General features: G+C 59.4%; 1 protein-coding gene across 14 annotated transcripts in view; it reads right to left on the bottom strand.

Moving 5' to 3' along the window:
- TSPOAP1 (TSPO associated protein 1) overlaps window positions 1-13,705 on the bottom strand; it is a 31,294-nt gene extending 17,589 nt beyond the window's left edge. For 5 of the 14 annotated variants that reach the window (XM_023204600.3, XM_023204604.3, XM_023204601.3 and 2 more), the window contains exons 1-13: window positions 8,749-13,704; window positions 7,843-7,950; window positions 7,453-7,581; window positions 6,715-6,894; window positions 5,997-6,188; window positions 4,679-4,756; window positions 4,509-4,592; window positions 4,154-4,243; window positions 3,858-3,980; window positions 3,498-3,602; window positions 1,565-1,615; window positions 1,145-1,165; window positions 126-330 (exon numbers count right to left, since the gene is read on the bottom strand). In XM_023204600.3, the coding sequence (XP_023060368.2) occupies window positions 126-330; window positions 1,145-1,165; window positions 1,565-1,615; window positions 3,498-3,602; window positions 3,858-3,980; window positions 4,154-4,243; window positions 4,509-4,592; window positions 4,679-4,756; window positions 5,997-6,188; window positions 6,715-6,894; window positions 7,453-7,581; window positions 7,843-7,950; window positions 8,749-9,081 (1,699 nt within the window). In that variant the 5' untranslated portion in view covers window positions 9,082-13,704. Of the gene's footprint in view, window positions 1-125; window positions 331-1,144; window positions 1,166-1,564; window positions 1,616-3,497; window positions 3,603-3,857; window positions 3,981-4,153; window positions 4,244-4,508; window positions 4,593-4,678; window positions 4,757-5,549; window positions 5,680-5,974; window positions 6,189-6,714; window positions 6,895-7,452; window positions 7,582-7,842; window positions 7,951-8,748 lie in introns of those variants that run through there. The other 9 variants (XM_023204598.3, XM_023204602.3, XM_023204607.3 and 6 more) reach the window with 5 other exon arrangements.
- Between the last annotated feature and the right edge of the window lie 929 nt (window positions 13,706-14,634).

Genomic DNA, 14,634 nt, shown 5'->3' with positions numbered 1-14,634 from the left:
GGTACAGCTCCAACCTGCTGTGGACTTTGGATGAGCTGCTGGCCTTCTCTGATCCTGAACTCTCTGCTCTATACAAAAGCCCAGGCCTTGGGATTCCAGGCCAATGCCACTGGGGTTCACCTTACCTTTGGGGCCAGACCCCCGGCAAGGCTGGGGAGTGGAGCAGCAGCAGGGGGGTGGTGGGCGGTCTCCAAGGGTCCCGCAGTCCAGGGCAGATGTGAGCAGATCCAAGGGGCCCGGGTGCAGGCGGAAGGCCTGGAGTTCCTGTGCCAGGAGGCTGAACTGCTCGGTTTGGCTGCGGCACTGTTCCTCGAGCTCTCGAACCCGGGCCTGGGCCAAGACCCACCATGAGCCACCAGGCCCCTCAAAGCTGCCCAGTGCCAGCCTGTGCCATCTCTACACAGCCCTACACTGGGTTTCAGGTCACATCCATCCACCCAGCCCCAGACCTAGGCACCAGCCTTGCTTTGGCCACCCCACGGCCCTTAACGCATCAGAGCTGAGGGTGAAGTCCTGGGCTGTGTCCTGAGACATCTTCACCCCAGCTCCCTCCAGAGCCAAGGCAGGGGCCTGCCACACACTCACCAACCCTCAGGCCCTAGGCGATGGCACTTCTGCCTCTGGCTGCTTTCTAGGCCAACAGGGATCGTTCCCACCCCATCATCACCACCATCGCCACAGGAGTTTTCTCCGCTCCACCGCTCATCACCCTCCCATCGTCAGCAACCCAAACCCCTTCCCTGAGAGAATTGGGCAGGAAATTCCACAGGAGAGCCAGGGATGTCTTCATCATGGGAATGGGCCAATGCCCAGGAAGTTTTCTCAGGTCTGAGGAGAGTCCCAATAGCAGGGGCTCTTTCCCGCCTCTATGGCGAGGCTCCTAAGTTAGACTGGTGATGAACTTCCTCATGATCAGGGTGTCTAGAGAGGGGAGGCCCAGTGTCTGACAGACACGGCGGCAAGCCTGGGACAAGGGGACAGCTGCACATGTCCTGTGGGAACCCCATCCCCTCTGGATTCTCAGGTCTGCTCCCAGTGATACTCCCTCTGCTGGATGAGAGAGTGGGACTGCCTGGGCCTTGAGGGAGGAGATGCAACCCAGCCAGCCTAGAGAGGTGTGGGGAAGCAGAGAATGAGGCGCTACCTGCATGGAATCCAAGGTAGACTGTTGCAGGAAAGGAAGCAGAGAACAGGTTAGAACCCTGAGCACTGTGGGTTGCTAACCCAGAGAGGGAGGGGGAGAAGAGGGCCTAAGTGGACATCACCCAGTCAGCAACCTGAACTGGATTAGCAGTTCCTAAACAGAAGGATAGCTCAGGGTAAAGGCACCTGGGGGTGGCAGCAATGGGAGACTGCTGCCACCAGACTTAGGAGCCCCCTGCCCAGCCATGCCCACCCTGAGAAATAGGCCAGTGGTGGAGAGGACTCCCCCAGGCCCTGGAGCATTTAAGGGCCCCTCCTGCAACCCCTCTCCCCACCACCATAGTCCATTCCAGCTCTATCTGGAGCTCCCCTGCCTTCCTCCCAAGATGGTGGAACTGGGGGCCACTTCCAGGCGCCCTACCTCCAGCAGCTGCACGGCTCCTTCATGTTCCTTCTTGGCTTCCGCCTGGGCCTACAGGTGGGAGGAACCAAAATGCTGGAGGGAAGGAGAAGGAATGGGGTGGAGTAGAGAGGGATGCAAAAGAGGGAGGGTAGAAAGGACAGAGGCAGGGGAGGAAGAAGCCAGTAGAAAGAAAAGGGTAGGGAGAGAGGGAAGAGGGATAGGGGAAGGGGGAGGCTGAAGAGTTTCTCCCTCCTGAACACCCACCCTGAACCATACCTTAGACCAGAAGGCAAAGGGGTCCAGGAGGAGCGTGGCTGAGTCTGCTCCCCTCTTTCCTGAGCAACCATCCTCCCAGTTTCCCTCCTACCTTTCTGGATGCTCTCAGCCCTTTTGCCTGCTTCCTGCCCTCCATTTTGAATGTTAGGGTTCCCCTGGACCCAGTGCTGGGCCCAGTTTATATTGTCTACTTTCTCCCTAGGGCTCCCATCTACTCATGCAACTAAACACGCTGATGGCTCCAAATATGTCCAAGACCAACTTACCCGTAACCCCAGGCTCATGTATCCAAATGCCTGTGGACAGCTCCCCTTGAATGTTTAACACGTAGCTCAGACATGGCCCAAATGGAACTTAGCACTCGGGATGCCCTACCTCTCTGATCCGCTGCCCCTTCATCCTTCACCTCGCAGAGCGTGAAGAGCCCCACCCTCTGCCTGAGTTTATACAGCAAATGGCTGACAGAGAAGGGATTCAACTGGAATCCCACGGGGATCCTTGTCAATTCTCTTTTTTTTTTTTTTTTTGAGATGGAGTCTTGCTCTGTTGCCCAGGCTGGAGTGCAGTGGCGCGATCTCAGCTCACCGCAAGCTCTGCCTCCTGGGTTCAAATGATTCTCCTGCCTCAGCCTCCTGAGTAGCTGGGATTACAGGCACATGCCACCATGTCAGGTTAATTTTTGTATTTTTGGTAGAGACGGGGATTCACCATATTGGCCAGGCTGGCCTCAAACTCCTGACCTCAAGTAATCCACCCGCCTTGGCCTTCCAAAATGCTGGGATAACAGGCATGAGCCACCGTGCCCGGCTGGAAGCTTGTCAGTTCTATCTCTAAAACATAACTCAAACCCGGGCACTTGTCTCCCCCTTCGCTGCATGCATCCCTGTCCAGACAGCCACTATCTCCCTCCCAGGCCACTGCCCAGGCCCTGCCCCACACCCACTCCCATAGTCCACCCTCCACAGTGCCACAATTGTCACCTCCTCAGGGAGGCCTTCCCTGATGACCTCTAAAGTGGCTCCTCACCCCATCCCAGTCACTCTGTCACATCACCCTGTTCTTCTCCACCACTGTGCTCATCAGTGTCTGAAATCAGCTCACTCATGGATCTACTAATTTGCTGACTGCTCAGGGTCTTTGTGATCCTGTGACTCAGATCATGTCACTCCCCAACTTAGGATCGTTCAGGAGCTTCTAACTACTCACAGAGCAAAATACCCAAACTTCCCATGGCCGTTAAGGCCCGACAGGATCCGGTTCTTGCCTGCTCCCACCATGCTGCCCATCCCTTGCTGTATTCTAGCCACACTGATCTCAGGCTTCTCCAGCTCTTCCCTGCCACAGAGCATGTACATATCTACGCCTCCTGCCTGGCAAGCTCAATTGTCACCTCCTCAGGGAGGCCTTCCCTGATGACCTCTGAAGTGGCTCCTCACCCCATCCCAGTCATTCTGTCACATTACCCTGTTCTTCTCCACCACTGTGCACATCAGTGTCTGAAATCAGCTCACTCATGGATCTGCTAATTTGCTCACTGCTCAGGGACCTGGTCTTTGTTCCCCACAGTCTCCCCGATGCCTAGCTCAGTGCCAGGCACACAGTAAATGCTTGTGGGATGAGTGAGTAGCAAAGCCGGTGTCCGGCAGCCTGCCAGCTTCCCTCACTGCCGGCCCACCTGCTGCAGCCTCCGGACCTCCTCCTGCTTCTCCAGAAGGCTGAGCCGAGCCTGTTCATGCTCCACCTCCAGCTGCTGTCGCCGCTGGGCCACCTCCCGCATGTGCTGAAACACAAGATCCGAGTCAAGGCCAGAGCCCCCACTTGGCCATTTCTAGAGAAGATCTAAGATGAGGAAGCCTCAAACACCGTCTGCTCTAGATTCCTCTATTACAGAGGAAACTGAGTCTGGAGACGGCAAGGGGCTGCAGCTCCAGGCCCAGCCCTCAGAGCTAGCGCCCCTCCCTAAGCATATGCTGCTGTCCCACTTGCTCCCTGTGCCAGGGCCCAGCACCTTACCCAACCTGCACCATCCCCTCACCTTCAGCACTTGCTCCAGGCTCTCCAGCTTGCTTTGCAGGCCCTGGCTCTTGCGAAGGGCCGAGTCCCTCTCCTGTGTCACCCCCAGGAGCTGGCCCCTCAGCTCTGCATTCTCCCACTCCACCTAGTGAGGGGGCAGTGGCAGGGAGTTGGGTGGGTGAGCCTTGACCCACCAGAGCCCTCGCGGCGGGAACAGTCCCCTACCCCTGCTCAGGGGTGGAGGAGAAAGCCCCTTGGCTGGGGACTGGGGCTCTGGTGGGAGCACAGGGCCCCGCAGCACTTGGGCGGAAATGGTACCTGCTCCTTCTCTGTGACTCTCCCACTGAGCCGGGAGTTCTCCTCCACCAGGCGGGCATTCTCATTCTGCGCTTCTCTCAGCTGCAGTTCCTGAGCAGGCAGAGGAGCTCTCAGGAGGGGGCCCAGCACCCACATTTCCCCTCTCCCCGCACAGAAGACCCTGCCCTCCTCCCAGGCAAGGCCTTCCTCCCCTGCTGGAACCTGTACCAGCCAGGAAAGGAAAGCACCGAGGAGCAGGAGGGAAAATGTGTTCTTGAGGGCAGCAGGGGCGGGAGCAGAGCTGAGAGGGAGCCCACCACCTGGCTGGCCGGGGCAAAGGGAGGAGCTGGCCTCTGGGTTGCCCTCAAGAGCTCACCAGCTCCTCACATCGCCTCTGTTTTTTCCGGCCTTCCTGCTCCAGGCTCTCGCATTTCTTCCGCTTCTTGCTGAGCTCCGATTCCTGTTGGGTCAGAACCAAGGGCTCCTCATGCGGGAAGGTACATCTGCCCACAGCAGGCTGCCTCCAGCCCTTGACCTAGGACTTACCAGCTGCTGCACCCTCTGCTCTTTCTCTGGCTCCCCTAGAATCACGGGCTGGTTGTCCGCATCCTCCTGGGGTGTGGCCTGGAAATGCCCAGGGGCAAGGGGCAGGCACCTGAGAACAGGGCCCCAGGGTAGCCTGCCCAGAGCAGGTTCCCACCCCATCATTCAGCCAGCAAGAGATCCCTGCCTAGCAAGAGCACAGAGGCGTACTGTCTGCCCATCCCCTCCCATTGTCTCCAGCTGCTGTGTAAGTACAAAGGCTGCACCCCTGTGTCCTGGAGCCATAAGTGCTTTGAGATCCTGGGACCCACGTGTGCCCTGGGAGATGGGTCCTTTATCCAGGCCAAAGCTTTCCCTTTTTAGCTTCCAGCAGCAGCCCTGCTCTGCACTCAATAACTGTCCTGGGTGTCCTTCAGCGACTGGCAGAGAATTAGGAGACTGCTTGGGCCCCCAGGGAAGTGGTGTTCCCCAAGATAGGAGTTCTGTATCATCCAAATCTGGGCTTGGCCTAGAGCAGCGCGAGCCCGGCCAGACCCTTCTCCTGGCTTCCCCCAAGGCCACCCTACCACACCTTCCGTTTATCCATACAAACTTTGGGGGAGGACAGGTCTTAATGGCAGGTGCATCTCCCTTCCAGGGCCAGCCAGAGAGACAAAATCTGAGCAAGAAGCCTCCCCCCACCCAGAGGTCTTGGTCACTATCAGATCACTACCTGGTCTCTTCTCCCAGCCCTCTTCCCAGAAGGAGGAGGACCTATTTGCTGCCCACCTAGGATGATGGAGAGACCCCACTAAGTTCTGGGGGTCCGGAGCAGGTCCCTGGCCCTCGAATCAGGGGCTGCCTAAGTCCCCCGCTCAGTGAGGGTTGCCTGTACCTGGAGCCGAGGCGGACGCACCGCCGCCCCCGGGTAGCCGGGGCCAGTCCTGGCCAGCCAGGCGGACGCTGATGGGGGCGTCCCCGCTCTACGGCGGCGGGAGGAGGCGGCGCGGGCTGGGCCCCGGGCGGCTGCCAGGGCAACCAGGGATTTGCGGCTGGGCCGTACCACTGGCAGCGCGGCAGGGGCGGCCTGCCGGGCCCCGCTGGGCGCAGGCCCATGGAGGGCGGAACCCTGGAGCCCCCAGGGGAGGGCACGGCGCAGGTACGAGCGCGGGAGGCTTGGAGGTGGACCCTGACCAGGACGGGAAAGCTCCCCAGCCCCTGGGAGTGCGCACACCACCACTGGGTCCTTGGGGTTCTGAGCACGGTGCAGGGGAGATCCCGGTGGTCGCTCCCCGCCGCCATCTGCACGCACCCACACACCTGCCCTTGCGCCGGCGCTCACCTCTCCCGGGGCCCCGGGAGCCGGCGCCTCTGCTCTGGCCGGGAGAGCAGGGCCCGGGGGCCGGGACGGCGGGCGCGGGGGCGTCTCCCGCTGATTGCGCAGCGCGATCTGCCTCTGCAGCCGCAGCACCTCCCGCTGGGACTCGCGCAGCAACCGATCGAAGTCCCGCACGTGGAGCCACTGGGGACCCTCCTGAGGTTGGGGGACAGGGACAGGGAGGGGAGTCAGGCCTAACCCTTGCCCGCCCCATGCCACCCCCTGGAGAGCCCTTGGCCTTGCTGGAGGGACTCCAATGCGCGGGAGTGTGCACACCCTCACAAGCGTACATGCCTGGTTACATGTGCATGCGTGTGTGGCCACATGCTCCCGCGAGCCCCTGTGTGGACATTCTGAGTAACTTATTTCTTGGGTGCTCTCAATGTGCCCAGCACTGTGCTAAATGCCTTGTGAACATTTACAGGGGATGTGTGGATGCATACAGCCAGACCCACCGGCACACAGCCTCCAGCCTGGAGCACAGAAATGCCCAGGTCTGAGAGTCATGGCTCCACCCCCTTCTCCCCTCTCCCACCTGGGCTGTTGCCAGGGGAACCTACTCCCAGCAACCTCCACCGTCCCGTTTCATTTGCATCTCATTAACATCTTGTCCGCATCCCACAACAAGCAGATAGCCCTGTGCAGGGCTGAGCTGGAAGAGGTGACCAGGGCCTCCTCGCACCTTGCCCACCAGGGTGAGCCTGGCCTGCAGCTCCCTGCACTCCCGCTGCAAGGCAGCAATCTGCTTGTCCTTGGCCAGCAGTGCACTGGCTGTCTCACTGAGGTCCCGGGCTCGCTGGCGGGCTAGGGCCTTCCGACACAACTCCAAGCTGGCCCCCGGCCGGGGCAAGGGGGCACTCACCTAGCCAGAGGAGGGGTAAGGCCAATGGTCACCTGAGGGCTGGGGCACTTCTCCCACTCTTCATCTCCTTCCTCCCAAAGGAGGAGTTAGCATGAAAACCTGGGGGATGGCCACCTGCTTCCACCTTGACTGGGGTCTCAGAAAGCCAGCAGCCTCACTCTACCCCATCCCAGCAGTGGGAAAGGATTAACTCTACATCTAGAGTTTAGGATCAATGGATGCTGCTAATTTGGGGCAGCCACTGTGACGGGTCTCATCCCTGCCCCCACTCCAGCTCTATACCCTGAGATGAGCTCAGCAGGAGCTGCCGCCAGCACCAGCACATGGTAATCCAGAACCCTGCTCCCTGCCTGCTCAGGAACCTCCCCACTAGAGCTCCAGAAACCTTTGGCCTCCTCGCCTGGCCAGCCTCTGCCCTTCCTGCACCTTATCCCTTAGATTCTTGCTTTCCTGGGTGCTGAGTCTGTGACTCCCAAGCTTCAGATAGCCCTCAGGCCCAGCCCTGGCTCCCCTCTTCCTTGGTCGCCCAGCCTCCGCCCAGCAGCCTCCTGTCCTCACCACCCTCAGGTTCGTTTCCTGCAGCTTTCGGGCCCTCTCCTCCAGGCGCTTGGCAATGACCGCCAGCTCGGCGTTCTTCCTCTTCAGCCTCCGCACCTTCTCTTCCGTCTCAGGGAAGCTGCTCTTCCTCTGACAAGGGGTCAGGCAGAATTGGGGCATGTAGGGAGCACCCCACAGACCCAGTCCTAATGACCCAGGTCTTGGGTTAGAGCCCTAGGCTCACAGTGGGGTCCTTGGCAACTTTAGGCAGGGGTTCACCCTCTCTAGGTCTCAGCATTTTGTCACCTCCATGGAGCCCCCACTTGGAGAGATGTTCATGGGGTGAGGAGGACACTGAGGCAGAGGGCCTGGCTCCAACCAGAATGCAGGACCCCAGTCTCCAAGCCTCACCAGCATCTGGTTTTCCTCCTTAAGGATGGCACAGCGCTGCCGCAGCTCCCCCAGGGCCCTCAGCAGCTCCAGATTGGGCCTGTCCCCAAAGCCCATATTCAGCTTGGCCTGGCATGGGAAAGGACCAAGGACAGCACCTCAGAAACCCACGTCACCCAGCCAGAACCTTCCATGTGGAAGCATCCCCCATCCATGGTCCAAGAAGACATGGAGATGAAACGGTTTCCCCCCACATCCCAGGTCTTCAGAGAGGAGCACAGGAGGCCTAGGAGAAGGAACTGTCCAGTTCTTCCTGTCCACATAGGCGCCCCCAACCCTGGCACCCTCCTGTTCCTCCCTTTTTCGTCCCACTCCTGCCCGTCTTCTCCTCCAGGGACATGCCAGCTAGAGCTCCCACTCCCATCCCTCCAGACTCCCCTGCCCTCCCCCAAAGTCCTGTTCCTTCCCTCTTCTACAGGAGCCTGCTCACACCCACCCCAACCCTCGCTCAGCCCAGCACCAAGCCCCCTCCCTTCATTCTACTTCCTCTGCACTGATTCTCCGTGCATCTCCACACTCACCCTGTATCCCCCCAGCCCCCAAGGACAGACTCATGGAGGAAGAGACACAGACAGACAGACACACTGTCAGGGGGAGGCACAGAGAGGGACGGGGCAGCAGCAGGGCCAGATCTAGACAGACAGGCAGAGAGGGTCAGAAGGACAGGCAAATGATGAAAGAAATGGAGCCCCTGAGATTCCTGCTCGATGAAGAGAGGACAGATAGCCACAGAGACAGACCCCCACACAGGCCAAGAGAGGAGAGGTGGGCAGTAGGGATGCATACCTCGCCTCACCTCCCGGCCAGGCTGGAGGACACGGTGAGAGACCCCACCTTGCAGACCCCAGCCATCCACAGATCCCTTACCTTCGGGAAAGCCTCTACTTCCTCATCCTCTGGCCTCTGGCAGGCGGGTCCAGAGCTCGATGCTTGCTGGCCCAGGCTGGGCAGACAAGCCTCTGCTTCTTCAGGGTCAGTGCCCCGGATGGGCCCAGAGCTCCCGGCTCCTTTGGGCTCGGAACTCTCCTCAGCCCTCAGTTCTCGAAGCTGCAGAGCTGCTGGAGGAGTATCAGCGACACTTGGGGCTGCATCACCAGGTTCACCTCCTCGACCTGGAGTCCAGCTCTGCCAGGTGGGCAGTGCCCATGGCTCCATGGCTCCAGGGTCCCCAGGCCGTGGGAGGGTTGTCAGTTGCTCCATGGTACTGCCAAGGGTCCCCAGAACCCAGGCCGGGGGACATCACCCAGCCAGGTGGGGGGACTGGCGAGGGTCATGCCAGGCCAGCCCTGCTCCCCTCTGAGCTCTTGCTTCACCGACACTCCATCCAAGGTTGGCTGAGCTCTTCCCCACCTACAAAGGAGGCTGCAGAAGGCGCCAGGGCTGCCGGAGCTGGAGCCAGGGGTATGTGAGCTATGTTTGCTGGTGGCTCTGTGTGTGTGTGCGAGTGTGTGGAGGAGCGAGGGTGTCCCCGTGGGGGTGGGGAGGATGTGCAGAGGCCACCGACAGCTGCGCCTGAGTGAGGGTGCGTGTGTGTGTCTCCAGGTCTGTCCGTGCAGGTCAATGTTGTCTCGTGTGTTGGGAAGATGGGTGCCCCCACTTCTGTGTGTTGAGGGGGGTGGCGCTGTGTGTCACTGTCTGCCCATTTCAGAGTTGCCAGTTGTTTCTGTGTGTGTGGGTGTCTGTATTGCAGGGCTGTGGCAGTATGTGATGCTGTCACTGGTTGTATCTGAGTGTGTCAGTGTCGTGCAGCTATGTGCATCGTTGTCGTCGTGTGTCTGTCAGTGTCTGTGGGTCTGGCCATCCGTCGCAACCCCTCAGCCCAGCCAGGGGCTTCAGGAGCTGCTGGGGGTGATCCCCAGTGGTCCGCTGTGGTCCTTTATCTCCGGCTCTGTTCTCCGCTGCTGCTCTCTCGCTTGCTGGGTGACTGGGCTGGTCCTAAGGAGGTCTGGGTCGATGGGCTGCTTGCCTCATAGTCTCAGCCCCTGCTGGCCTCAGCTCTGGGGACTGCAGGGGTCCCTTACAGTCCGGGAGCCTCGAGATGGTGGGCTCCGAGGAGGGCTGAGCCTCAGAATTGGGGGGAGCGAGCCGGGGAGAACCAGCCTTCCCCTCCTCCTCCTTCTCCCCTCCCACCCACCAATAGGAAGTCGGCTGTTGGTTTCCATGGTGATGGCGCTGGACTGGTGGGCTGAACCGGCTGACAGGGTCGGGGGACAGAAGGAAGAGCAGGTTTCTCACGGGATGTCAGCCCAGGGCTCCCACATGTGGCCTCCCACCCTCATCTTCACACATTTTCACACCTTCCGGAGTACAGAGGCGAGCGGGGTGCAGATGGTCCTCCCCACATCGGGTGAGACTGATAGAGACGGAACGGGGGAGGGTATGATAGAGATCCAGCCACAGAGAAGGGCAGAACTAGAAAAGATGGGACTTGAGATGAAACAAAGAGAGAGAGAGAAACCAAGAGAAAGAAACCAGGAAGACAAGCAAAGAGACAGGTAGAAATAGACGGAGAGAATTGCTTCCGCTTCCTCCTGGCAGATTGCACTTGGTGGGCAACCTGACTATCCCAGGCCACCAGGGAAGCCCACGTGGCCTGTTGGGTTGGCTTTGCCCTGAATTGCCTGGAAGTTCACCTTCTGTGTAGACTTAGACCTTGTTGCTATGAAAAAATAATTTGGGGGACAAGGACGTGAGAATCCCCCCAGCCAGGCGTCAGCCTATATACAGGGGCAGGGGTCTAGACAGAGTCCCCAGAGACAGGGGTGTTGGGAGAAGCTCCGAGAGGCAGCGCCTCTCCCCGCTGAACCCGGGACTCATTAGACAAGCCAGTTTCAGCCAAGGTCGGGGGCCCTCGTGTGGCACCCCCACAGAATAGCAGCAGTGACACTGAACCCTAGAGTCCCTGACTGACTGTGGGCTCCACCCAGGCAAGAGCCAACGGAACTGGAGGTAGCGGGTGCATGGGGAGGAGTGGACATATTCACTTCCCTAAAGCAGTGTGTAGGTCAACACGTACGCCACTGCATGATGTGTTGCTGATGTTTAGGTCAGAGTATATATGCATGCCGTTATGCGTTTGCATGTGCATAGTATGCATATAGAGAATAGACATATCTCTGTTTCTGTATATGTGAAGGGGCCATTGTGTATATATATGCGTGTGCTATTATGCGTCTATGGGTCACCTAATAAAACAAGAAAAACACATTGGGTGTATTTGTATGTATGTTTCTGTGTCACTGCATCTATGTCTGTTTGCCACTGTGTCTGTGTGATGTGCATGGGAGGCTATCATTGCGTGAGTTTATAAATTGCAACACATCATGATATATATAGATATGGATGCTACTATATGGCACAATATAGTAATTGGTTACACAATATATGATATGCTGATATAGTCATGTAAATATGCATAATGACTTGGTTTGATTTATATATATGTATATCACCATGTATCTATTTATGTATTCTGTATTTATCATGGTCTATGAATGTGTCTCTAGGTATGTGTATGGAGCCACTGTGTTTATTATGTGAATGTCACTGTATGTGTGTGCTCTTCTATGTGTAAGACACGTCCTAGATCTATTATCGCATGTGTGTACTACTGAATATGTATGTGCCCTGGGTGTGTGTAATCCCTGTGTGTCATACCAGTCATGTCACATGTGTCTGTGTGTGTTAGTGGCACACTGCATGGGGCCTCTATGTGTAAATGCATTTGCATCTCAGTGCGTGCTTTGTATATGAGTGTCTGCGCCCTTGTCTAAGGTGCTGTGTATGTGCCACAGTGGATTTTGCCCAATTTTTATAGGACCTAAGGCCCCCTAGACTTTCTTAGATTACAACTGGATATAGGCAGCTTTCAGTTTGGGCATGTAGAGAGTGAGTGGGGGGCAGGATAGGGCCAGAGCTAGGGTAGAAGGTGAGAGGATGCCTTACATCCCTGCCCCTTTCTGCAGATGGCCCAGGCCCTTCTCTCCTCCAGCTGTGGCCTGGCCAGGCCCAGAGCCTTCTTCTAATCTCATAGGCAGGGCCAAACCCATATCTCTCAGAGGAGTGACACAGGTTCTCCCTCTCAGCCCTTCCGCGTGCCCATACTGTCTGCGTGCCTGCCGCCCGCATTCAGCTCCCCACCCCAGCCACAGAGTCTCAGACAAAAGAGAAGCACAGTCCAGTCTTTATTAGCATTGGGTCCCTGGCACCACCACCCATTCCCCTCCATGTACCCTCCCTTCCCACCCCTTCCTCGTCCTTGCGGCTGCGGCTGCATCAGGGTTCCACACGTCCAGCCCTCCCCGCCCCCAAAGACTGCAGGGCAGCAGAGGAGCGACTGTGGCCTTTCCCCAGCTGTCCGGAACCAGGAAGGGCGGGAGAGCCACGGAGGTATTTCAGGCATCTGGGCAGAGTAGGGAGGGGCTGTGAGGTGCTCACCTGTCACAAGAGGTCCCCGAGCGCCGAGGAAGATGGTGGCGGGCGGCGGGCGGCAGCGGTGGCGTGATCTCCGAAGCCCACAGTACACTCATCCATAAAGTAGGAAACACTACACCCTCCAGTGCTGTTAGTAGTGCTTTCTACTTTATGGGTGACTGCACTGTCTGTCTGTCCGTCGGCGTGTACTCTTCAGGCCGCCCGGGCCTCCTCACTTCTGCTCCAAGAGCCCCCCAGCCCTCCTCGTGGCTTCCTAAGATCACCCCAACCCTGCCAGGGCCCCTACTGGGCCTTGTGGGCGGTGACTCAGCATGGCGCCAGACTTGCCTCCTCTACCTCCCTCCCCCACTTCCTCTTCGGTTCCCTCTTCCCTTCCCCCTAAAGGCTCCACCCCATCCCCCCAGTTTTAGGGACACTCAGGTAGAGACCAGGGCCTCTGGAGGACTCACCTCCAGTTCTGTGACCCCTTGGCTGGCCGCTCCCAGCCATGCCACCCACCCTCCGGCGTCCAAACGTGGCAAACACAGCTCCCCCGCGAAGGTCTTGGCCTCCAGCCTACCCCAATCCCGAGGTCCTGACTGCCCAGAGCCTCAGCCCCCACACTCTGCCCTCCCCACCAGCCCAAGGTCCTGACCCCCCAGGGCCTAAGTCCCCAGCCTCCCCAACAGTCCAGGGTCCTGACCCCCCAGGGCCTCAGGCCCTGGCCTCCCCACCAGCCCAAGGTCTTGAACACACCAGGGCCTCAATTCCCAGCCTCCCCACCAGTCCAAGGTCCTGACCCCCCCAGGGCCTGAGTCCCGGCCTCTCCACCAGCCCTAAGGTCCTGACCTCCCAGGGCCTCAGTCCTCAGCCTCTCCACCAGCCCCAAAGTCCTGACTCCCCACGGCCTTGATTCTCGGCTCCCCACCAACCCAAAGTCCTGAACCCCTCACTGCCCTACTGTTCCCCTCACAGGAGCCCAAGGCTATCCCAACATAAATGGTGGCCACATTGGGAGGAGGAAGAGCTTGGTGCCCCTTGAGACATGGTCTCACTTCTCAGTCTCTGCCTACGCTCTGCCATCCCCACCCTACTCCAGCCCTCCTCCTTGGACACTTCTTTCCCCCACTGGGGTCCAGGAGCCATCTTACCTTCCACTAGAGAAGGTTTCAAGGCGCTTTGCCCTGAACTTCCTGCATGGGGCTCCCACCCAAGCTCCTCGACACCCCCATTGCGCCTCCACCCAGACCAGCAGCCCAAGCCCCTACAGGCCTCGAGCTGAGGAGCTCCAGTCGGGGCAGCAGTGAAGGTCCGGGTCCTTACCTGAGGCTGCAGAGCGGAGGAGGGCTCGCCCTGTGCTCCAGGCTCCGAAGTGGGGTTCCCTTCAGGGAGGGCAGGGCTTATAACCCCGAGGCCACGTGGGCCAGATCTCAGGGCGCCCAACGGTCTCAGAGCCCGCCCCGCCCCCGCCCGCAGGGGATGAGCGCCCTCCCTCCCTCCCTGGGGAGGACAGACTGACAGGAAACAGAGGGTGGGCCCGCGGGAGGGCTGGGGACCCTCTCTCATGCCCTGGGCAGGTGGCTTCCGGCCCCAGCTGCCCTTCCCCCCATGGCACCAGCTCCAAGGGATGGCTCAAGAGCCTGGGACTGACTCAGGGCATTGAGGGTGTCCCCAGAAGACCAGGGCTCCTCGACAGGGCCCTCAGTGAGTGCCCAAAACAGGGAGTCCAGAATTCCAGCACAAGAAAAGGACCTTCTCTCTGAGCCTCACCGCTGCTGACCCCAGCCCAGAAAACTCCCTTCCCTTCCCAACACTCAGGCCAAACCCTGGCTCCTCTGCATGTGCTCCCGTGGGGCCGTGGAGGTGCCGATGCATGAAGGGCACTGGGGCCAGCACACCCTCCATGGAGGCTGTTGTTCTCAGCACCCTGCAAAGGCACCCCTCCTGCAGCCTCAGCCTGCAGGGCACAGGGGGGCACTCTCAGGCCCAGTGGGCCTGATGACACTAGGCTAGGTGTTCATGCTCTCCTTGGGGCCTATGAGGACAAGAGAGCAGGGCAGAGCTGGGTGAGGACCAGGTCCTAAGGTGGGGCACAGGTGCTACGGGGAGAGAAGGGGGCTTGGAGGAGTGGAGGGAAAGAGGCTCGAGGGAAGGTTCTGGCGGCCACCGGATGTGGGCATGGGGCCCACCCACCTGCATGCCACCCCCGATTTCCCCATGGGGAAGGCAGGAAGCTGCCCAGCCCAGGGCCCCTGGCTGGGGGAGGGGAGTAGGGTGTGGAGGTGGGCAGGGGGCTGGGTGGGCTGAGCCCGGCCCACACCATCTTCCCCCAGCATTCTC

Source organism: Piliocolobus tephrosceles, chromosome 16 (assembly GCF_002776525.5).
Source record: "Piliocolobus tephrosceles isolate RC106 chromosome 16, ASM277652v3, whole genome shotgun sequence".
Taxonomy (NCBI): Eukaryota; Metazoa; Chordata; class Mammalia; order Primates; family Cercopithecidae; genus Piliocolobus; species Piliocolobus tephrosceles.
This window is presented reverse-complemented; position numbering and strand designations above follow the sequence as displayed.